A 24,759-nucleotide genomic window follows, 5' to 3' on the forward strand; every position below is an offset into this window, starting at 1 on the left:
CAAATAAGAATATATAAAAACTTGGCGAAACATGGTGGTTCATCCCTGTAATCCCAGCACTTTGGGAGGTTGAGTCAAGAGGATTGCTTGAGCCCAGAAGTTCGAGACCAGCCTGGACAACATGGCGAAACCCCATCTCTACAAAAAATAGAAAAAACTAGCCAAGCATGGTGGCACGCGCCTGTAGTCCCAGCTACTTGGGAGGCTGAGATGGGAGGATCACCTGGGTCCCAGAGGTTGAGCCTGCAGTGGCTGTGGTCACACCACTGCACGCCAGCCTGGGTGACAGAGTTAAGGCCCTGTCTCAAAAAAAAAAAGTAAAATAGTCATTCATTTCTATAGCTGTACAAATTGTTCCTAAACAAAGTTGTGGCTGGGTGCAGTGGCTCATGCCTATAATCCCAGCATTTTGGAAGGTTGTGGTGGGAGGCTTACTTGAAAGCAGCCTGGGCAACATAGTGGGACCCCATCTGTATTAATCAATACAGAGATCCTTGTATTAATCAAGGATCTCTAAAGGGACAGAATAGCATATATATATCATATGATATATGATATATATATGATATATATGATATATAAAATATATAGGATATATAAAATATATAGGATTTATATTATATATATAAATATATATATTATATATTTATAAAATATATAAAGGGACAGAATAGCATATATATATCATATGATATATGATATATATAATATATATGATATATAAAATATATAGGATTTATATTATAAATATATATTTTCTATATTTATAAAATATATATAATATATATTATATATTTATTAAATATATTATATATATTTATAAAATATATATTATATATTTATAAAATATATATAATATATTATATTTATAAATATATATAATATATTATATTTATAATATATATAATATATTATATTTATTATATATAATATATTATATTTATAAAATATATATAATATATTTATAAAAAATATATATTATATTTATAAAATATATATAATATATTATATATATTTATAAAATAATATATTATATATTTATAAAATATATATAATATTTATATATTTATAATATATATTATATATTATATATTTGTAAAATATATATTATATATTATATATTATAAAATATATATTATATATTATATATTTATAAAATATATATTATATATTATATATTATAAAATATATATTATATATTATATATTTATAAAATATATACATAATATATAATATATTATATATTTATAAAATATATACATAATATATAATATATTATATATTATATATTATGTATATATTTATATTATATTATATATAAATATAAACAGGAGTTTATTAAGTATTGACTTACATGATCACAGGGTCCCACAATAGGCTGTCTGCAAGCTTGAGGAGCAAGGAAGCCAGTCTGAGTCTCAAAACTAAAGAACTTGGAGTCTGATGTTAGAGGACAGGAAGCATTCAGCATGGGAGAAAGATGTAGGCTGGGAGGCTAGGCCAGTGTCACCTTCTTATGTTTTTCTGCCTGCTTTATATTCATTGGCAGCTTATTAGATGGCGCACCAGATTAAGGTTGGATCTGCCTTCCCCAGCCCACTGACTCAAATGTTAACCTCCTTCAGCAACACCCTCACAGACACACCCAGGATTAATACTTTGCATCCTTCAATCCAATCAAGTTGACACTCGGTATTTACCGTCAAAAGTCCATCCCTTGTCAACTTGAACTCATACACATCTCCTGAGATCATACATAATCTTCAAATAAAGACAATAATAAGGTTATAATTACACCTAACGTAATACAACTATCCTTCATACAACCGGAAATGCACCAATCCCCAACCCAAATGCTATTACATAAAGTTAATAGTACTTAAATGCTGATGTGAAGTCAATAAATCTTATGTCACATGATAAAGGAAAAAGGAAATAAAATGATGATATTTTCTTAGTACAAGTGTATACATGCACAAACATGTTTTTAACAAAATAAGGAGGAAATATGACAGTGACAGTCCTCGTTTCTGCGGCTGGTCACATGGTCGTAGCTGGTATTGATGACCACCTTCTTCTGCTACCCATTCTGTATTCCCTTTGCCTTTAGCAAGCACCTCAGCAGGTTGTGGGTTTTCTTCCTAGTGGAGTGACCCAACCCTTCATTCCTGAAGGGTCTGGACCATTCATAGTCCTGACTGGATTGGGCTGTTGTAGTTTCCAATTGACCTTAATCACGGAGCATGGTAATACTAAGCGACGCCCTAGTGGATCTCCTGTATTTCTTGCATACTCTTCCTTACCTCTGTTATGGAGTAGTAGACTGATTTCATCTTGATAGTCCAGGTCAGTCACCCCAGCCAACACTGTAACTCCCTTCTTAGCCTGTTGACTAAACGGTAGGTGGAGCCCAAAGTGTCCAGGTGGCAATCTTAACTTTCAGTTTAATGGAATCATTGTTGTGTCTCCTGGTGGCAGTGTTCCTTCCTCTGAAACAAAGACCTCTAGGCCAGCAGAACGTAATGTTGCGGGAACAGGAAGCAAAAATGTTGCTAATGGATCACTAGGGGTGATGGTGGGTGGTGCCACTTCCACTTCCACCCCTTGGTCCCTGGACTCATGAATCCTGGCTATGGAAGAAACAGTACCATATACTGGATGCTGATGCAAGAATACACAGCCTTCTGGAGAACTTTGTCCCAGCCCTGCCGAGTATTGTCATGTAATTGGCATTGTAATTGTGACTTCAAAAGGCCATTCCACCATTCTATCAATCTAGCTGCTTCAGGATGATGGGGACCTTCATCCTGCGAATGACCAGTGAATCCCATGAGCATGAGCCCACTGCCACACTTCTTTAGCCATAAAGTGAGTAACTTGGTCAGAGGCAATGCTGTGTGGAATACCATGACAGTGGATAAGGCATTCTGTGAGTCCATGGATGGTAATCTTGGCAGAAACATTGCGTGCAGGATAGGCAAACCCACATCCGGAGTAAGTGTCTATTCCAGTGAGGACAAACCTCTGCCCTTTCTGTGATGGAAGAGGTCCAATATAATCAATCTGCCACCAGGTAGCTCGCTGATCACCCTGAGGAATGGTGCCATATTGAGGGCTCAGTGTTGGTCTCTGCTGCTGGCAAATTGGGCACTCAGCAGTGGCCGTAGCCAGGTCAGCCTTGGTGAGTGGAAGTCCATGTTGCTGAGCCCACATCCCTGCCACCATGGCCACTTAGTTCATGGGCCCACTGGGCAATGACAGGGGTGGCTGGGGAAAGAGGCTGAGTGGTGTCCACAGAATGGGTTATCGTATCCACTTGATTATTAAAATCTTCCTCTGCTGAGGTCATCCGTTGGTGAGCACTCACTTGGGATACAGATATCTTCACAGTTTTTGACTACTCAGAGAGGTCCATCCACACACCTCTGCCCCAAAATTCTTTGTCACCAGTTTTCCCATCATGTTTCTTCCAAGTCCCTGACCATCCAGCCAAACCACTGGCTACAGCCCATGAATCGGTATATAACCACATATCTGGCCATTTCTCCTTCCATGCAAAGTGCACAACCAGGTGCACTGTTCGAAGTTCTGCCCACTGGGAAGATTTCCCTTCACTGGTATCCTTCAGGGATGTCCTAGAAAGGGGCTGTAGTGCCACAGCTGTCCACTTTCAGGTGGTGCCTGCATATCGTGCAGAACCATCTGTGAACCAGGCCCTAGTCTTCTCTTCCCCTGTCAACTGATCATAGGGAACTCCCCATGAGGCCATCGGTGCAGGCTGGAGGAGAGAAGGCAGGGTTGTGAGTGGAGACCATGGGCATTTATGCCACTTCCTCATGTAACTTATGCCTTCAGGACCTGCTTGAGCCTGATCACATATATAGCATTTCCATTTGATGATGGAATGCTGCTGTGCACGACCCACTTTATAGCTAGATAGGTCAGAAAGCACCCAGTTGATGATAGGCAGTTCAGGTCGCATGGTGACTTGATGACCCATAGTCAAACGTTCAGTTTCCACCAAAGCCCCGTAACAGGCTGAGAGCTGTCTCTCAAAAGGAGAGTAGTTATCTGCAGAAGATGGCAGGGCCTTGCTCCAAAATCCTAGAGGCCTCCGCTGTGATCACCTATGGGGGCCTGCAAGAGGCTCCAAACAGCATCCCTATCTGCCACTGACACCTGAAGCACCATTGGATCTGCTGGGTCATATGGCCCAAGTGGCAGAGCAGCTTGCACAGCAGCCTGGACCTACTGCAGAGCCTTCTCCTGTTGTGGACCCCATTCAAAACTGGCAGCCTTTCAGGTTACTCAATAAATGGGCCAGAGTAACACACCCAAATGAGGAATGTGCTGCCTTCAAAATCCAAATAGGCCCACTAGGCATTGTGCCTCTTTCTTGGTTGTAGGAACGGCCGAATGCAGCAACTTATCCTTCACCTTAGAAGGAATATCTCGACAGGCCCCACACCACTGGACCCCTAGAAATTTTAGTGAGGTAGAAGGGTTCATCAGTTTTTTTCTTGCATTTTTTAATTTTAATTTTTATTTATTATTATTATACTTTAGGTTATCTCCCAATGCTATCCCTCCCCCCTCCCCCACCCCACAACAGTCCCCAGAGTGTGATGTTCCCCTTCCTGTGTCCATGAGTTCTCATTGTTCAATTCCCACCTATGAGGGAGAATATGCGGTGTTTGGTTTTTTGTTCTTGCGATGGTTTACTGAGAATGATGATTTCCAATGTCATCCATGTCCCTACAAAGGACACGAATTCATCATTTTTTATGGCTGCATAGTATTCCATGGTGTACATGTGCCACATTTTCTTAATCCAGTCTATCATTGTTGGACATTTGGGTTGGTTCCAAGTGTTTGCTATTGTGAATAGTGCCGCAATAAACATACATGTGCATGTGTCCTTATAGCAGCATGATTTACAGTCCTTTGGGTATATACCCAGTAATGGGATGGCTGGGTCAAATGGTATTTCTAGTTCTAGATCCCTGAGGAATCGCCACACTGACTTCCACAAGGGTTGAACTAGTTTACAGTCCAACCAACAGTGTAAAAGTGTTCCTATTTCTCCACATCCTCTCCAGCACCTGTTGTTTCCTGACTTTTTAATGATTGCCATTCTAACTGGTGTGAGATGGTATCTCATTGTGGTTTTGATTTGCATTTCTCTGATGGCCAGTGATGGTGAGCATTTTTTCATGTGTTTTTTGGCTGCATAAATGTCTTCTTTTGAGAAGTGTCTGTTCATGTCCTTCACCCACTTTTTGATGGGGTTGTTTGTTTTTTTCTTGTAAATTTTTTGGGGTTCATTGTAGCTTCTGGATATTAGCCCTTTGTCAGATGAGTAGGTTGAGAAAATTTTCTCCCATTTTGTAGGTTGCTTGATCACTCTGATGGTAGTTTCTTTTGCTGTGCAGAAGCTCATGAGTTTAATTAGATCCCATTTGTCAATTTTGGCTTTTGTTGCCATTGCTTTTGGTGTTTTAGACATGAAGTCCTTGCCCATGCCTATGTCCTGAATGGTAATGACTAGGTTTTCTTCTAGGGTTTTTATGGTTTTAGGTCTAATGTTTAAGTCTTTAATCCATCTTGAATTGATTTTTGTATAAGATGTAAGGAAGGGATCTAGTTTCAGCTTTCTACATATGGCTAGGCAGTTTTCCCAGCACCATTTATTAAATAGGGAATCCTTTTCCCATTGCTTGCTTTTCTCAGGTTTGTCAAAGATCAGATAGTTGTAGATATGCCGCGTTATTTCTGAGGGCTCTGTTCTGTTCCATTGATCTATATCTCTGTTTTGGTACCAGTACCATGCTGTTTTGGTTACTGTAGCCTTGTAGTATAGTTTGAAGTCAGGTAATGTGATGCCTCCAGCTTTGTGCTTTTGGCTTAGGATTGACTTGGTGATGCGGGCTCTTTTTTGGTTCCATATGAACTTTAAAGTAGTTTTTTCCAATTCTGTGAAGAAAGTCATTGGTAGCTTGATGGAGATGGCATTGAATCTGTAAATTACCTTGGGCAGTATGGCCGTTTACACGATATTGATTCTTCCTACCCATGAGCATGGAATGTTTTTCCATTTGTTTGTATCCTCTTTTATTTCCTTGAGCAGTGGTTTGTAGTTCTCCTTGAAGAGGTCCTTCACATCCCTTGTAAGTTGGATTCCTAGGTATTTTATTCTCTTTGAAGCAATTGTGAATGGGAGTTCACTCATGATTTGGCTCTCTGTTTGTCTGTTCTTGGTGTATAAGAATGCTTGTGATTTTTGTGCATTGATTTTGTATCCTGAGACTTTGCTGAAGTTGCTTATCAGCTTAAGGAGATTTTGGGCTGAGACAATGGGGTTTTCTAGATATACCATCATGTCATCTGCAAACAGGGACAATTTGACTTCCTCTTTTCCTAATTGAATACCCATTATTTCCTTCTCCTGCCTAATTGCCCTGGCCAGAACTTCCAACACTATGTTGAATAGGAGTGGTGAGAGAGGGCATCCCTGTCTTGTGCCAGTTTTCAAAGGGAATGCTTCCAGTTTTTGCCCATTCAGTACGATATTGGCTGTGGGTTTGTCATAGATAGCTCTTATTATGTTGAGATACGTCCCATCAATACCTAATTTATTAAGAGTTTTTAGCATGAAGGGTTGTTGAATTTTGTCAAAGGCCTTTTCTGCATCTATTGAGATAATCATGTGGTTTTTGTCTTTGGTTCTGCTTATATGCTGGATTACATTTATTGATTTGCATATGTTGAACCAGCCTTGCATCCCAGGGATGAAGCCCACTTGATCATGGTGGATAAGCTTTTTGATGTGCTGCTGGATTCGGTTTACCAGTATTTTATTGAGGATTTTTGCATCAATGTTCATCAAGGATATTGGTCTAAAATTCTCTTTTTTGGTTGTGTCTCTGCCTGGCTTTGGTATCAGGATGATGCTGGCCTCATAAAATGAGTTAGGGAGGATTCCCTCTTTTTCTATTGATTGGAATAGTTTCAGAAGGAATGATACCAGTTCCTCCTTGTACCTCTGGTAGAATTCGGCTGTGAATCCATCTGGTCCTGGACTCTTCTTGGTTGGTAAGCTATTGATTATTGCCACAATTTCAGAGCCTGTTATTGGTCTATTCAGAGATTCAACTTCTTCCTGGTTTAGTCTTGGGAGAGTGTATGTGTCGAGGAATTTATCCATTTCTTCTAGATTTTCTAGTTTATTTGCATAGAGGTGTTTTTAATATTCTCTGATGGTAGTTTGTATTTCTGTGGGATCGGTGGTGATATCCCCTTTATCATTTTTTATTGCATCTATTTGATTCTTCTCTCTTTTTTTCTTTATTAGTCTTGCTAGCGGTCTATCAATTTTGTTGATCCTTTCAAAAAACCAGCTCCTGGATTCATTAATTTTTTAAGGGTTTTTTGTTTCTCTATTTCCTTCAGTTCTGCTCTGATTTTAGTTATTTCTTGCCTTCTACTAGCTTTTGAATGTGTTTGCTCTTGCTTTTCTAGTTCTTTTAATTGTGATGTTAGGGTGTCAATTTTGGATCTTTCCTGCTTTCTCTTGTGGGCATTTAGTGCTATAAATTTCCCTCCACACACTGCTTTCAATGCATCCCAGAGATTCTGGTATGTTGTGTCTTTGTTCTCGTTGGTTTCAAAGAACATCTTTATTTCTGCCTTCATTTCGTTATGTACCCAGTAGTCATTCAGGAGCAGGTTGTTCAGTTTCCATGTAGTTGAGTGGTTTTGAGTGACATTCTTAATCCTGAGTTCTAGCTTGATTGCACTGTGATCTGAGAGATACTTTGTTACAATTTCTGTTCTTTTACATTTGCTGAGGAGAGCTTTACTTCCAACTATGTGGTCGATTTTGGAATAGGTGTGGTGTGGTGCTGAAAAAAATGTATATTGTGTTGACTTGGGGTGGAGAGTTCTGTAGATGTCTATTAGGTCTGCTTGGTGCAGAGCTGAGTTCAATTCCTGGGTATCCTTGTTGACTTTCTGTCTCGTTGATCTGTCTAATGTTGACAGTGGGGTGTTAAAGTCTCCCATTATTAATGTGTGGGAGTCTAAGTCTCTTTGTAGGTCACTCAGGACTTGCTTTATGAATCTGGGTGCTCCTGTATTGGGTGCATATATATTTAGGATAGTTAGCTCTTCTTGTTGAATTGATCCCTTTTCCATTATGTAATGGCCTTCTTTGTCTCTTTTGATCTTTGTTGGTTTAAAGTCTATTTTATCAGAGACTAGGATTGCAACCCCTGCCTTTTTTTGCTTTCCATTTGCTTGGTAGATCTTCCTCCATCCTTTTGTTTTGAGCCTATGTGTGTCTCTGCACGTGAGATGGGTTTCCTGAATACAGCACACTGATGGGTCATGACTCTTTATCCAATTTGTCAGTCTGTGTCTTTTAATTGGAGCATTTAGTCCATTTACATTTAAGGTTAATATTGTTATGTGTGAATTTGATCCTGTCATTATGATGTTAGCTGGTTATTTTGCTTGTTAGTTGATGCAGTCTCTTCCTAGTCTCGATGGTCTTTACATTTTGGCATGATTTTGCAGCGGCTGGTACCGGTTGTGCCTTTCCATGTTTAGTGCTTCCTTCAGGAGCTCTTTTAGGGCAGGCCTGGTGGTGACAAAATCTCTCAGCATTTGCTTGTCTGTAAAGTATTTTCTTTCTCCTTCACTTATGAAGCTTAGTTTGGCTGGATATGAAATTCTGGGTTGAAAATTCTTTTCTTTAAGAATGTTGAATATTGGCCCCCACTCTCTTCTGGCTTGTAGAGTTTCTGCTGAGAGATCCGCTGTTAGTCTGATGAGCTTCCCTTTGAGGGTAACCCGACCTTTCTCTCTGGCTGCCCTTAACATTTTTTCCTTCATTTCAACTTTGGTGAATCTGACAATTATGTGTCTTGGAGTTGCTCTTCTCGAGGAGTATCTGTGTGGTGTTCTCTGTATTTCCTGAATGTGAATGTTGGCCTGCCTTGCTAGATTGGGGAAGTTCTCCTGGATAATATCCTGCAGAGTGTTTTCCAACTTGGTTCCATTCTCCCCGTCACTTTCAGGTACACCAATCAGACGTAGATTTGGTCTTTTCACATAGTCTCATATTTCTTGGAGGCTTTGCTCATTTCTTTTTATTCTTTTTTCTCTAAACTTCCCTTCTCGCTTCATTTCATTCATTTCATCTTCCATCGCTGATACCCTTTCTTCCATTTGATCGCATCAGCTCCTGAGGCTTCTGCATTCTTCATGTAGTTCTCGAGCCTTGGTTTTCAGCTCCATCAGCTCCTTTAAGCACTTCTCTGTATTGGTTATTCTAGTTATACATTCTTCTAAATTTTTTTCAAAGTTTTCAACTTCTTTGCCTTTGGTTTGAATATCCTCCCGTAGCTCAGAGTAATTTGATCGTCTGAGGCCTTCTTCTCTCAGCTCGTCAAAGTCATTCTCCGTCCAGCTTTGTTCTGTTGCTGGTGAGGAAGTGCGTTCCTTTGGAGGAGGAGAGGCGCTCTGCTTTTTAGAGTTTCCAGTTTTTCTGCTCTGTTTTTTCCCCATCTTTGTGGTTTTATCTACTTTTGGTCTTTGATGATGGTGATGTACAGATGGGTTTTTGGTGTGGATGTCCTTTCTGTTTGTTAGTTTTCCTTCTAACAGACAGGACCCTCAGCTGCAGGTCTGTTGGAGTACCCGGCCGTGTGTGGTGTCAGCCTGCCCCTGCTGGGGGCTACCTCCCAGTTAGGCTGCTCGGGGGTCAGGGGTCAGGGACCCACTTGAGGAGGCAGTCTGCCTGTTCTCAGATCTCCAGCTGCGTGCTGGGAGAACCACTGCTCTCTTCAAAGCTGTCAGACAGGGACATTTAAGTCTGCAGAGGTTACTACTGTCTTTTTGTTTGTCTGTGCCCTGCCCCCAGAGGTGGAGCCTAAAGAGGCAGGCAGGCCTCTTGAGCTGTGGTGGGCTCCACCCAGTTCGAGCTTCCAGGCTGCTTTGTTTACCTAAGCAAGCCTGGGCAATGGCAGGCACCCCTCCCCGAGCCTCCCTGCCGCCTTGCAGTTTGATCTCAGACTGCTGTGCTAGCAATCAGCGAGACTCTGTGGGCATAGGACCCTCTGAGCCAGGTGCAGGATATAATCTCCTGGTGCGCCGTTTTTTAAGCCCGTCGGAAAAGAGCAGTATTCGGGTGGGAGTGACCCGATTTTCCAGGTGCCGTCTGTCACCCCTTTCTTTGACTAGGAAAGGGAACTCCCTGACCCCTTGTGCTTCCCGAGTGAGGCAATGCCTCGCCCTTCTTTAGCTCGCGCACGGTGAGCGCACCCACTGACCTGCGCCCACTGTCTGGCACTCCGTAGTGAGATGAACCCAGTACTTCAGATGGAAATGCAGAAATCACCCGTCTTCTGCGTTGCTCACGCTGGGAGCTGTAGACCGGAGCTGTTACTATTCGGCCATCTTGGCTTCTCCCCCAGGGGTTCATCATTTTCTTTCATCACTTTGTCCACTGAACTTAGGAGCAACCAACCAGCTTCATTATGTTCCTTGGTTCTCCACATATGGTCAAATTTATTACATAGAGTCACTAAACTCCTTGCCTCTTACAAGCAGTGAATCAGGAGTGTCAAATGCATTTATTTTGCATAATTCTGTAAACAGTTCATGTCAAGGTCTATCAGTGTTCTCCATACTATTAGGAGTAGAGTCCTTAGCATTTTTGGGTCTAATCAGATTAAAGAGCCAACTCCAGAAACCCCAAAACCAACAAAAGAACTCCATCCTTAATATTCTGTTCCTTTAGAACCACTCCTGGTACCAAAACCTGTATTAGTCAGGGTTCTCTAGAGAGATAGAACTAATAGGATAGATAGATAGATAGATAGAGATATATATAGATATCTATATAAATATAAATATATATAACTATCTATATAAATATATCTCTATATATATATATAAAGGGGAGTTTATTATTAACTTACACAATCACAAGTTCCCACAGTAGGCTGTCTGCAAGCTTGAGGAGCAAGGAGAGCCAGTCTGAGTCTCGAAACTGAAGAGCTTGGAGTCTGATGTTCGAGGACAGGAAGCATCTAGCATGGGAGAAAGATGTAGGCTGGGAGGCTAGGTCAGTCTCGCCTTTTTCTGCCTGCTTTATATTCGCTGGCAGCTGATTAGATGGTTCCCACCAGATTAAGGGTGGGTGTGCCTTCCCCAGCCCACTGACTCAAATGTTAACCTCCTTTGACAACACTCTCACAGACACACTCAATACTTGGCATCAATACTTGGCATCTTTCAGTCCAATCAAGTTGACACTCAGTAGTAACCATCACACCATCTCTACCAAAAATTTAAAAAATTAAGCCAGGCATGGTGGCATGTGCCTGTGGTCCCAGCTACCCCGGAGGCTGAGGTGGGAAGATTATTTGAACCCAGGAGGTTGAAGCTGTAGTGAGCCATGATTGCACCACTACACACTCTACCCTGGGCAACAGGGTGAGACGCTGTCTCAAAAATAATAGTAATAGAAAATAAAATAAAAACAAAGTTATAACTGACAATGTTAACAATTCATGAATTTTTTAATTTCAACTGAATATCAGACATAAAATTAAGTTGATTTATATGACATACTTTATGGGTATTCTGATTTATGATCTCACTAATTTTAAGTATTTTTTAAAACAAGATGATGGACTAATTTAAAATATACAAATATACTTAAACAAAATTCTACAAAACAGCCAATTGTAACCAAAGAAAATCACAAACCAGTAGGATCATTTTATAAATATGCCAGTAGGGGAGAGTAGGTCTGAAATTATGTTTCTCCTGAAGGTTAGTAAACAGGATTTCACTGGTTCAAGAGCATAACCCAATGGAGACAATGTTAGACATTCATAAATATTAATGAAAATATTAATAAAGTTTCTAAACTTTATTACCTGTAAACTTAAAGTTTAGAAACTTTAAGTTATATTGTGGCATAAACTAGAACTTTATGCTGGATTATATTCCCTCTTCTTTTTCTGTGGTGTTTTCCTTTGTGATTTAGTCTTTATGGCCTCTTTTAACAGGTTTTGGTTTTTGTGGGGATTTTGGCTATATATTTCTTGGGCCTATAAATCCTAGTCATGTGACTTTTTATATAACCACAGTTCCTGATATAAACTTTACAGAAGATACTAAAGCAGCCAATGAACAGAGTTACAAACTTGAACTTTTTATAGAAAACACCTTACTTCTGGTGCTCTAAGGATAGGTCTAGTTGGTAGCTACTGCAAAAAAAATTCTTATGAAAGAGTGAGGGTTGGTAGGGGGTAGGATGGAGGTGACTAAGGGCTCAGTCCTACTTTGGGAAATTTTACAGGCAGAAAAATCCAAATTGTAGCTGAAAACAAACCCATTCAGGTAGCAGATATGTGTAACATGCTTCTTATCCTTTAAATATAGTCCAGGGCCTATGTTAAAACATAATTTTGCAGCTGGGCACGGTGGCTCATGTCTGTAATCCCAGCACTTTGGGAGGCCGAGGCGGGCGGATCACGAGGTCAGGAGATCGAGACCATCCTGGCTAACATGATGAAACCCCGTCTCTACTAAAAATACAAAAAAATTAGCCGGGCGTGGTGCCAGGCACCTGTAGTCCCAGCTACTTGGGAGGCGGAGGCAGGAGAATAGTGTGAACCCGGGAGGCGGAGCTTACAGTGAGCCGAGCATATCACGCCACTGCACTCTAGCTTGGGCGACAGTGCGAGACTCCGTCTCAAAAAAACAAAGAAACAAACAAAAACATAATTTTGCATCATTTATTTAAAACTGATTTCAAATGCAAATTTTTGTTGTATAGAACAAGATGGAGAAGGCATTATGAAAACTTTCAAAACATATGAAGATAAAATCCAGCAGTTGGAAAAAGATCTTTATTTCTGTAAGAAAACCAGCCGGGATCATAAGAAGAAACTTAAGGAACTTGTAGGGGAAGCAATTCGGCAGCAACTAGCACCATCAGAGTTTAAGACTTTTAGTGTTGTCACTCTTAACAGTTTCTCTAGCATTTGGTGAAGTCATGCCAGCTTCGTAGTGTAGCCTGTACCAATTGATTGGGTTATTTAGGATTAGATACTTCTATTTGTCTCTGTAAACAAAAATCGTTGTCTAAGGTAGAACCACATGAGAAGTGAATGGACAAATTTATAGACGCAAAGGAAATGGTCAATTATTGATTGTCTGCCATGTGCCAGGGGCTTGTAGACCTTAACTCATTTAATCCCTAAATTAACTATATAATCTAACATAGCTGTTGTTTTCTTATTTTATAGTAAATTAAGCCTTCTGATTATCACAAAAAAAGATGTGTGGTAGGTAAGAGTAAAAGTATGTATTTTTAAGATAAATCAGGTCTTTTTATATATCATGACACCTGGACATTAAAAAATGTAATAGAACCTATTTTTGAGACAAAGATGTTTCCTTGTATAATTATATGTAGATATGTAGATTTAGTGCATTCCTAAATGAAATAACATGACAAAATATACTTTGCAAAAGTAAAAAATACTATGAAGGTAATATATTGCTATGATTAAAATATACCCTCTTTAAGATAGCTGAATAGAGAGGAATCAATATTTCTAAAATAATAAAGTCTACATTTTATAAAAGAATTAGCTAATAATTTCTAATAATTCTAATAACTTAATTCTAATAACTTTGATAATTTAATATGGTTTATGAAAAGTTGACTTTAAAATCTTTTAGACACACATGTATTTTTTACCTGGAAAGAAAACTACTTAAAGATGGGCACACAAGATGTAAGAAGACCAGTGAAAAATAATATGGAGGAGCAATGAAGTGATATATGCTGAATATGTAATAGAAGTAGAATTGGCTAGGTGCGGTGGCTCACGCCTGTAATCCCAGCACTTTGGGAGGCCAAGGCGGGTGGATCACTGGAGGTTAGGAGTTCAAGACCAACCTGACCAACATGGTGAAAAATATTAAAAAATACAAAATTAGCCGGGTGTGGTGGTGCATGCCTGTAATCCCAGCTACTCAGGAGGCTGAGGCAGGAGAATCGCTTGAACCCGGGAGGCAGAGGTTGCAGTGAGCTGAGATCGTGACATTGCACCCTGACCTGGGCAACAAGAGCGAAACTCTGTCTCAAAAAAAAAAAATGCTAACTTATATTTGTGACATTTATCATGTATAGACATTTTCAAAAATAATTCCCTTTAGCCTCAAACTCAGGATAGGCTGGGGTCTGCTAACTCCATTTTCAGATGAGGGAATTGATGCTTAGAGAAGGCGAGTGACTTATGGACAGAACAATAACTATAACATAGTCTAATGTCCCTTATCTGCTGACTGCTGGTTCAGTATTCTAGGATAAAAGTTGTCTGAGGATAAAGATGTGATACAAACATACAAATCCTGCCAAAGAGATTACACTTTCTGATTCTTAATATAGTAATACAGAGGTGTTTACTGATGTAACTCATTTACTTGAAATACTGCCTGCTATATTTAGCTAAAACTTTAACTTGAAACATTATTTGCCAAAAATTAAAAAGCAAACAAGTATCAAGTAAGAAACAAAATAATCAACATAAGACCACTTTAGCTTTGAAAAAAAGTCTACTGTCAAATTTGAGGTATCTGATATTAGACATCTAGTTTGTAAATGGCCCATGTTTATGCCATCGAGTCTACTAGACATTAATATGACAATGTAGTATGGTGGTATACAGGTTTAAAAAATCTGGATCTTCATCCTGCTCTTTAACCAAACAAACACACAAATCTAAAACATAGTTAATCTTGGAGAGGTGTAAAATGAGAACAACACTGTTCTGACCAATTTACCCAAGGAGTCTAGTCTTGATAATAACGTTGGAGATACTATTTCAGCTAATTTGCTATTCTACCTAGAAACATTTAAAATACTTCTATTTTTGGCTATAAAAATAATGTATAGTCATTATAGAAAAATCTGAAAACGAAGAAAACAAATCAGTTATAATCCTACCCACATTTGATATTTTCCCCATGCTTTAAAATTTACAGTTGCAATTATATTGGGGATATAGTTTACACTATATCCTGTCTCATAATGCTACTCTAATATAATGACATGAAACAAGGTTTGAATTATAAAATATTGCAATTTATATCAAACTCTGAGTTCCATAAAATGTTTTACATGCTTAATAATCAGTATCCTAGTTAATAACTATCTTGGTATTTGGTGCAGTGTTTTTTTTGTTTGTTTTTTGTTTTTGAATGGGGTTTCACTCTTGTTACCCAGGCTGGAGTGCAATGGTGCTGTCTCAGCTCACTGCAGCCTCCACCTCCCAGGTTCAAATGATTCTCCTACCTCAGCCTCCGGAGTAGCTGGGATTACAGGCGCCGCCACCAGGCCTGGCTAATTTTTTGTATTTTTAGTAGAGACCATGTTGGCCAGGCTGGTCTCGAACTCCTGACCTCAGGTGATCCACCAGCCTTGGCCTCCCAAAGTGCTGGAATTACAGGCGTGAGCCACCGTGCCCGGCAGTTCAGTGGGTTTTGATAGAAGACTGCCTACAAGACTTACATTTTCTTTGAATATGTTTGGCATTTTCAAATTGCAGAAAAATTCATCTTTTGACTAAAATATCTTGGTCACTTGATGGTCATCCCTCTGTTACAGTGTATATGTTTTCTAACATGAGGATAAAATCAGTTTTATATGAACCTACATTCTCTCTACTTGTATTTAAACCTATCCTTGTATCAATTTAAATCACTATAAAACTATGTGTAAGGATAATAGAGTCAAAAGATCTGGGTTGGAATCCTTACTTCTTTTACTAGTTGTTTGACCTTGGGCAAATTAATCTTTCCCTAGTCGGTTCCCTCAATTATAAAATTCTGGAAGAGGGAAACTTTCTTGTGAAGAATCCAAGTGGGCTTTGGAGTGAGCCTCAGCAATGAGCCTCTTTTCTTATGATCTTTTGAAAATAAGATGCCTTACTCCTTCCCCCAGATACTGTCACCTGGGGAGCAGGATATTTTTTTTAGAGTTGGGGTCTTGCTCTGTTACCCAGGCTGGAGTGTAGTGGTACATTCATGGCTCACTGCAGCCTCAAACTCCTGGGCTTGAGCAATCCTCCCACCTTAGCCTCTCAAGTAGCTGGGGCTACAGGCATAAACCACTGCACCCAGCTAGGGAACAGGATTTTTTAAAGCTTCCCAGTGACTCTGATGTACTGCAGAGTTTGGGAGCCACTGTCTGTGGTCAACTTAGTATGAGTTCCATGTACAAGGTTCTAGATCATTTGCTAGTTCAGGTTATTTGATTTTGAGAGAATTTTAAAAACTAGAGAGTCAGTTATGTTTTAAGCCAGGGGTTACAAACTAGAATGCCTACCTGAACCAGAGTGAGCAGTGGGGAGTGCAGCAGTCATCTAAATGGTCAGTGGCAACTGTGTTCCAGCTGCTGTTGCAATTCAGAAACTGTTAACTCTTATAGTTTTTCTAGAAAAGCTGTAAATCTATATTTTATGAAACTTTTCAATTTTTAAATCTTGGGTCAAGTATTACTAACATTATAGGCCACGCAAAACATGTCTATGGGCCAGATTTGGCTTGAGAGCTGCCAATGTGCAACCTGTGTCTTAAAACTTTGTCTTGGCAGGACTGGGCCAGGTGCGGTGGCTCATGCCTGTAATCCCAGCACTTTGGGAGGCCAAGGCAGGTGGATCACCTGAGGTCAGGAGATCGAGACCATCCTGGCTAACACAGTGAAACCCCATCTCTACTAAAAATACAAAAAATTAGCCGGGCGTGGTGGCGGGCACCTGTAGTCCCAGCTACTCAGGAGGCTGAGGCAGGAGAATGGCGTGAACCCAGGAGGCGGAGCTTGCAGTGAGCTGAGATCACGCCACTGAACTCCAGCCTGGGGACAGAGCAAGACTCTGTCTCAAAAAACAACAACAACAAAAAAAACTTTGTCTTTGCAGGACTAAAAGTGTACTAAGCATGCATCAATATGTTGAAGTTGGCATTTTTCATCATAGTAGGTCTAGTACCTGTATGCATTTCCCTTAAGCAAGTTTTTGTCTTTGCTATTAGATATTCTTTGATTTAAGAACCTCTAGCTTTGATCTCTTCACTCTAATTCCAGTGGGGTGTCCCCATCGAGGCATATTCTCTCATCTCCATTTTGATGACAGAAATTGTGGCACACACCCCAGAGTACATTCAGACAGCAGAACCCCGCTATCATGCTGGGAGTGCCAACCAAGTCCAGATTTCCACACATATAATGCCAAGTCCCAGAGTTTTCCCTCGAGATATGGGGCAGAGCCAATATTATCCAGTGCTGGCATCACTTGGCCACGATTTAGAATTCACTAGTAGCAAGAACAGCAGAGAAGGCAGGCATGGAAAGGCACCAGAGGCGCCCAAAGGACTCTTATGTTTCCAGGGAGTACCAAACCCCCAAAAGACTATTTCTCAATTTGTTCAATGAATTAAAGTTGTGAGTTATTCACGTGCAAGATGCCTATAAGTGAAATAAAAATATTCATATTCACACATCTGTTCATCTAAAATAAGTCATTTAACAAAAAAGTTGAAAAACATTATGCATATTGGGTGATAATAATGTATTTACGTTAAGATGTTTTGATTAAAATACCTAATTTTGAGGAAATAATATCTAATTTTTTGGTTTGAGGATTATTTTTAGATCATGACGCTAGAGATGGAGTCCTGAAGCCAGAAGAAGGAGGCATGCTTTCAGAAGAATTAAAATGGGCATCCAGACCTGAAAGTATGAAATTAAGTGGAAGAGAAAGAGAAATGGACAGTTCAGCAAGCAGCTTAAGAACACAGCCAAATCCTCAAAAGCTCTGGGAAGATATCCCAGAATTACCTCCAATTCATAGTTCTGTAGCACCCCCCAGTGGGCATATGTTAGGTAATGAGAATAAAACAGAAATAGATGATAATCAGTTTACAAAATCTCACAGTCAACTATCATCTCAAATTCAGGTTGTGGGAAATGTGGGACAACTTCATGGTGTTACACCTGTAAAACTGTGTCGAAAAGAATTATGTCAAATTTCCGCCTTGGAACTATCATTGCGACGTTCCAGTCTTGGAGTTGGCATTGGATCAATGGCTGCTGATTCCATCGAAGTATCTAGGAAACCAAGGTACTTAAAAACTTAGATATTTAATAATAGAACTTTTAGTAGATATGTAAAAAGATTCCTTTTTCTAACCTGTTAAAAACTAAAGCTCAAGTTCACTACCTCTTTCCTCAGAATAAAGGAAGAAGGGGAGGAAGGAATCCCTAATTTTTTTATATGCTATAGATGTGTACATCTTCTATATATATTTGGGGAGTTTTAGTTTATATTCCCATAGTAATCAAACATGTTTTCCACTACTTGATAACATTTAAATATTTACATTTATAAATACGCTTAAATGTTTTTCCAGGCATATTTGAAGAATAAAACTAGTAATAGACTAAAATATCTATCAAGTATGTATTATTATATAAATGTACATTATAAAAGTATGTTACAATATAACTATATTATTGTTATTCTCAAATACAAGTATATTGTTATTTTTTAAAAGGTCCAGCTAAATCTTGCTTTTGTCAGAGGGAGTCACCTGCTGCATATGTGGGCTAAGACAACCTCTCAGCTTTATGGATTGAGGCTCATTTACAGTCCTCAGAGCTCACAGAAATGGTCAGTCTTGACTTTTTAAATATGCTCACTGTTCTGTTTCTGGAATTTTTTTGGATTTTTAAAAATTTATAATGCTATCTTTTTTGTTTGCTAATATTATGCAATGTAAGTTTTCATGTCTTTCCTGCTCTATACACTCAATATATCTCTCATGTTACTAAAATTGGGAGAAATGAATGCTGTTCCATGGAACATGGAAATTATGGAATAAAACTAAAGCATTCTAACATTTCAAGAGAAAGAACACTGGTTATAACATCTCTGGTCACATGGAGTATGTCTGTAAAGCTTGAAGTCTTGCCAAAGCATCTTTAATGATTTGATGGGCTTAAGTCTGATATTTTTTTCTATAACCTCCTTAGTCAGGCTTTGCACACCGGCAAAACTACATTGGGGCTGTAAATATGTCAATGAAATTTTTACTAAAATCTCCAAGTTTTTCTGGTCAAAATTTTACTATATAATGTACAATTTAGTTTGGAATTAAGAACTAAACAGTTTGCACACCAAATGTAGTTTGTACTTTTTAACCATATTTTTCAGTTATAGGAAACATCCATTGTAATGACCTGAGGAATTATTTTGTTACTTATGTTGTTCTTTGTTACTTTTCCAAAACACTTGTAAACCTAAGTTGAGTTTCTTAAACTAATTAATGTTTGGTTGGGGGCTGTAGCAAAACCATCCTGACATGGATGCTTACTCAGAGTCACCCACTTCCTTGCTGAATCCATTTTTTCTGATGTAGTGCTGCTACAGACCTTTTCCTTTTGTCCTTTCCTCTGTTGCTGTGGATTTGATCATCTCACATAGGACCCAAACTGTCACCCTGTGCTCAAAGACTTAAGGCTTCCTTTCTCTCATTGCTAGCCCCTGGGGAGTAGAGTTTCTTGGTCTCCTTGCTAAAAACCAGTTCCTTTAGGAAACAAACCAAAACAAAACAAACTTATAAAAAGGAAAATAGTTTATCTCTTAAGCATGGTACTAAAATTTATTTAAATTAAATAGATTTCTGTGGACTTACCTGGGAATGAAACAATTTATAAATATTGGTCCAATGAGATACTATTTTCTAAATTTCAAAAAACTAATTTACAAACTAACTGGGAAATTTTATTTTTACCAGGGACTGTTTGAAGTCAGATTCTGGTTTCCAGCTAGTCTTCCATTTTTATAAATTTATGTATATTTATATATAAATATAAATCATACAAAGCAAAAGTAAAACATACACATTATAAATATGTAGAAATGCACTGACCTTTTGCCATTATTATATATATTTCATATATATATATACACTTGTACATATACAAGTATATAAGGAAATGTGTTTGTATTTCCATAGGTAAAACAAGTATGTGTAAATTAATTATTTCTAATTAAGGCATAGCACATAATCTTACAAGGAACTTTAATTACGACCTTTGTTAATAAATACATATTTATTTAAATATATTATTGCTGTGCTTTGTTGAAAGCACTGACCTTTTACCATTATAATATATACACTTGTATATAAACACTTGTATATATATAGTATTATATATATAGTTGTATATAGATATAGATATAGGGTATACATTATACATTATTTCACTTTATAATATATTAATTAATATATTTTATATCATGATATATCATTATATAGCTATAATGTATATATAGATACACTTGTATATATATATAGATATAGATATATATAATGACCAAAGGTCAATGCCCTTAACAAGCACAGCAATATTTATAAATAAATATTTATTAATGAAGATCCTAATAATAAGTTCCTTATAAGTTCCTTATAAGATTAAATAAATAACGCATAGTGCTATGCGTTATTTAGTAATAATTCATTTAAGAATGTATTCTGATACTGGAATCCTACTTGCTCAAGAAATTAACACATACTTGTTTTACCTGTGGAAATACACATTTCCTCAAAGCCAACTCACTAATAAAGCAAGAAAATTTATATCAAAACAACAATGATTAGGTTTGATTATGCATTTGTGAGTTGATTTCTAAATAACAAAGGTATGGTGTTTTTCTTCCTTTTGGTTAAACATATATCCTTTATATATATGACAGATTTCATGCCACATATGCAAACACACACATAAATAACGTCATGAATAATATATTCTGGAAATGAACCTCTGGTCATTCTAGTTTAGTCGGTGTTCTCACAAAGGAAAGAAAAAAATTAGACACCTACCCAAGGCAAGTAAAATTATTTTTTTACATATACTAATAATGATTTTACTCTTTTTCACATGCTTTTTCTAAACATTTTGTCACTTTATTGCCTTTTTGCATGTATATAAAATGTTTGTGGTTTTCTTTTTTTTTGTTCATTATGTTATTTTTTCCTCTAACTGTAATAAAGCATTTGAAAGGGAAAATATTTGTAAAGTACTAGTTACTTTCCTAACTCTAGAGTGTTATAGCTAAAGAGATGGAAAATTCTTTACGTTGGGAACCACAGGTGGTGAGAACATTGATGAAGGTGCTTTTGTGCTTTAATGTTTGCTTTCTTTTTGTTAATGTATTTTTTTGTTGTTGCCTCAATTCTTCATATCTTCATGAACTCAGGGTCCAAGGAGTCAGCAAAAATATGATCTTCATTAATTGTGGACTAGATTGCCACTAGCCATTGCCTTGTTCAGTCTAGGCCAGTAAAGTGAGGAATGCTTATTTGAGACTAAATTCCTTATATAGAAAAAAATAAAAGTCTTATACTAAGTTTTGGAATGACTATCAGGGAGTGAAATCCTTAGTGGGAGTTCGGTTCTGTGGTCAAAACAAATTCTCATACATTAAATGCAAGTATGACATATTTTGATCTTTCACTTATTTCCTTAGGCACCTACTTGTGACTTTAAAACAGTGGGGTATCAGTATTTGAAAGTTCAGGTAGAAAGTTACTTATGTCCACAATTCCTCTCTCAACTTCATTGGACTTTTTAAAAAAAAATCATTATGTATATTTTAAACATTTAAAGTTGTAACAGATTGTAGGCTGCCTTAATTAACACTGATAATATATTCTTCTACATTTATATTTTCAAAAATTGAAAATAAAGGCGAGAATGAGATCCATTTGCAATAAGCATCTCAAAAGCATTGGGCATGTAGTACTTTTGAGCTTATGTTAGCAGAAGTACACCAAGGGTAGGGTACGGGGAGCCTCTGCCCAATGAGAAGTATTTTATCACTGTCATTGCTGCTGATAAAAGCAGGCTGACTTTTCATAGGTTTTGTTGTTTTTAAATTATCTGTAAACAATGCACCCCTTATTGCCTACATCAAGGTTGACTGCTGCGATTCCTTCCATTCCTTGGAATGTACTGCATACAAAGAGAAAGCATCAAACACCGGAATAGTGTTTGATTTTTATAATGGCTTTCATGTTGACCCCAACATGACTCCAACATGGAGGTAATTAGAACAAAGGAAATTATGAAAAGAAATTCCAGAAAAAACTGATGTTATAATGATGGCTTTTGATATTTTGCATAGTTCTCATTTGTCTGTTTTTATATTTCCTTTAAGGAATTTATGCAATGAGTCAACAGAATTAGCACTATTTGAAATGCTAACAGTGTAATTTGAACCCAAATATATTGAATTAGACTTAGATATTATGTTCTACTGGTTAATTATAACACACAGCTCTATTGAGTTATCTACAGTACTTTAAGAGAAAAATACAACAATCTCATAGTCTGTTATAATGAGCAAGATCCCTATATGCCCAAGGAACAAAACCATTCACAACAGAAAAGAATAGAAAATTAAATATTTTTTAAAAATGTATACTTAATGATTCTTGGAAATTTAAAACTATCTATTAATAATTATATAACTAAAGTAGAAAAGGAATTATTTTAAAACCTTATTTGTATACTGTATTATTGTGTTTTCAAGCTTACTACAGTACATATATAAAGCAAGGTATAATTTTTCAAGTCCAATGTGGTAAATATTGTTAGAAGTTATGTGATCGGCCAGGCACGGTGGCTCATGCCTGTAATCCCAGCACTTTCGGAGGCTGAGGCAGGTGGATCACGAGGTCAGGAGTTCAAGACCAGCCTGGCCATGATGAAACCCCATCTCTACTAAAAATACAAAATTAACCGAGTGTGGTTGCACACACCTATAGTCCCAGCTACTCGGGAGGCTGAGGCAGGAGAATTGCTTGTACTCGTGAGGCAGAGGTTGCAGTGGGCCGAGATCGTGCCATTGCACTCCAGCCTGGGCGACAGAGGGAGACTCCATCTCAAAAAAAAAAAAAAAGTTATGTGGTCTGAAGTGTCTTATTTTTAAACGAACCATTCCTTGGACCCCACACCACATTTACCAACAACAAATCATAGGCATGTAGTTACTTACCTTTCGTTTCCCACAATGATCCAGGATTCCAATAGCTCTAAGACAGATGACTGGAGTGGGAAGGAGACAGTGGGGAAAGAGGTTTATTTGAAAGCATTCCATAGACAAGCAAAGGATTTTCTTTCTTTCTTTCTTTCTTTATAAGTACGTTGTTTAATCTAAAAAATATTTGGCAGTTTTGTAGCTAGCTTTCTTTTTTTGATTTCCAGTTTAATTCCACTGTGGTATATGAACATACTTATATGATTTCTACTCTTTTAAAATTCTTTTTTTTAGATTTTTTTAAAAATTATTATTATACTTTAAGTTTTAGGGTACATGTGCACAATGTGCATGTTATTTACATATGTCTACATGTGCCATGCTGGTGTGCTGCACCCATTAACTTGTCATTTAGCATTAGGTATATCTCCTAAAGCTATCCCTCCACCCTCCCCCAACCCCACAACAGTCACCAGAGTGTGATGTTCCCCTTCCTGTGTCCATGTGTTCTCATTGTTCAGTTCCCACCTATGAGTGAGAATATGCAGTGTTTGGTTTTTTGTTCTTGTGATAGTTTACTGAGAATGATGATTTCCAATTTCATCCATGTCCCTACAAAGGACATGAACTCATCATTTTTTATGGCTGCATAGTATTCCATGGTGTATATGTGCCACATTTTCTTAATCCGGTCTATCATTGTTGGACATTTGGGTTGGTTCCAAGTGTTTGCTATTGTGAATAGTGCCGCAATAAACATATGTGTGCATGTGTCTTTATAGCAGCATGATTTATAATCCTCTGGGTATATACCCAGTAATGGGATGGCTGGGTCAAATGGTATTTCTAGTTCTAGATCCTTGAGGAATCACCACACTGTCTTCCACAATGGTTGAACTAGTTTACAGTCCCACCAGCAGTGTAAAAGTGTTCCTATTTCTCCACATCCTCTCCAGCACCTGTTGTTTCCTGACTTTTTAATGATTGCCATTCTAACTGGTGTGAGATGGTATCTTATTGTGGTTTTGATTTGCATTTCTCTGATGAACAGTGATGATGAGCATTTTTTCATGTGTCTGCTGGCTGCATAAATGTCTTCTTTTGAGAAGCATCTGTTCATATCCTTCGCCCGCTTGTTGATGGGGTTGTTTTTTTCTTGTAAATTTGTTTGAGTTCATTGTAGATTCTGGATATTAGCCCTTTGTAAGATGAGTAGATTGCAAAAATTTTCTCCCATTCTGTAGGTTGCCTGTTCACTCTGATGGTAGTTTCTTTTGCTGTGCAGAAGCTCTTGAGTTTAATTAGATCCCATTTGTCAATTTTGGCTTTTGTTGCCATTGCTTTTGGTATTTTAGACATGAAGTCCTTGCACATGCCTATGTCCTGAATGGTAATGCCTAGGTTTTCTTCTAGGGTTTTTATGGTTTTAGGTCTAACATTTAAGTCTTTAATCCATCTTGAATTAATTTTTGTATAAGGTGTAAGGAAGGGATCCAGTTTCAGCTTTCTACATATGGCTAGGCAGTTTTCCCAGCACCATTTATTAAATAGGGAATCCTTTTCCCATTGCTTGCTTTTCTCAGGTTTGTCAAAGATCAGATAGTTGTAGATATGCCGCGTTATTTCTGAG

General features: G+C 37.9%; 1 protein-coding gene across 1 annotated transcript in view; it reads left to right on the plus strand.

Annotated features, from left to right (window-relative positions):
• LOC129043492 (kinesin-like protein KIF27) overlaps window positions 1-18,293 on the plus strand; it is a 40,275-nt gene extending 21,982 nt beyond the window's left edge. Inside the window, 3 exon segments of the mRNA XM_063649645.1 lie at window positions 12,854-13,016; window positions 13,358-13,359; window positions 17,738-18,293. Coding sequence (XP_063505715.1) covers window positions 12,854-13,016; window positions 13,358-13,359; window positions 17,738-18,222 — 650 coding nt within the window. The 3' untranslated portion in view covers window positions 18,223-18,293.
• Window positions 18,294-24,759: the final 6,466 nt, after the last annotated feature.

Source organism: Pongo pygmaeus, chromosome 13, assembly GCF_028885625.2.
Source record: "Pongo pygmaeus isolate AG05252 chromosome 13, NHGRI_mPonPyg2-v2.0_pri, whole genome shotgun sequence".
NCBI lineage: Eukaryota > Metazoa > Chordata > Mammalia > Primates > Hominidae > Pongo > Pongo pygmaeus.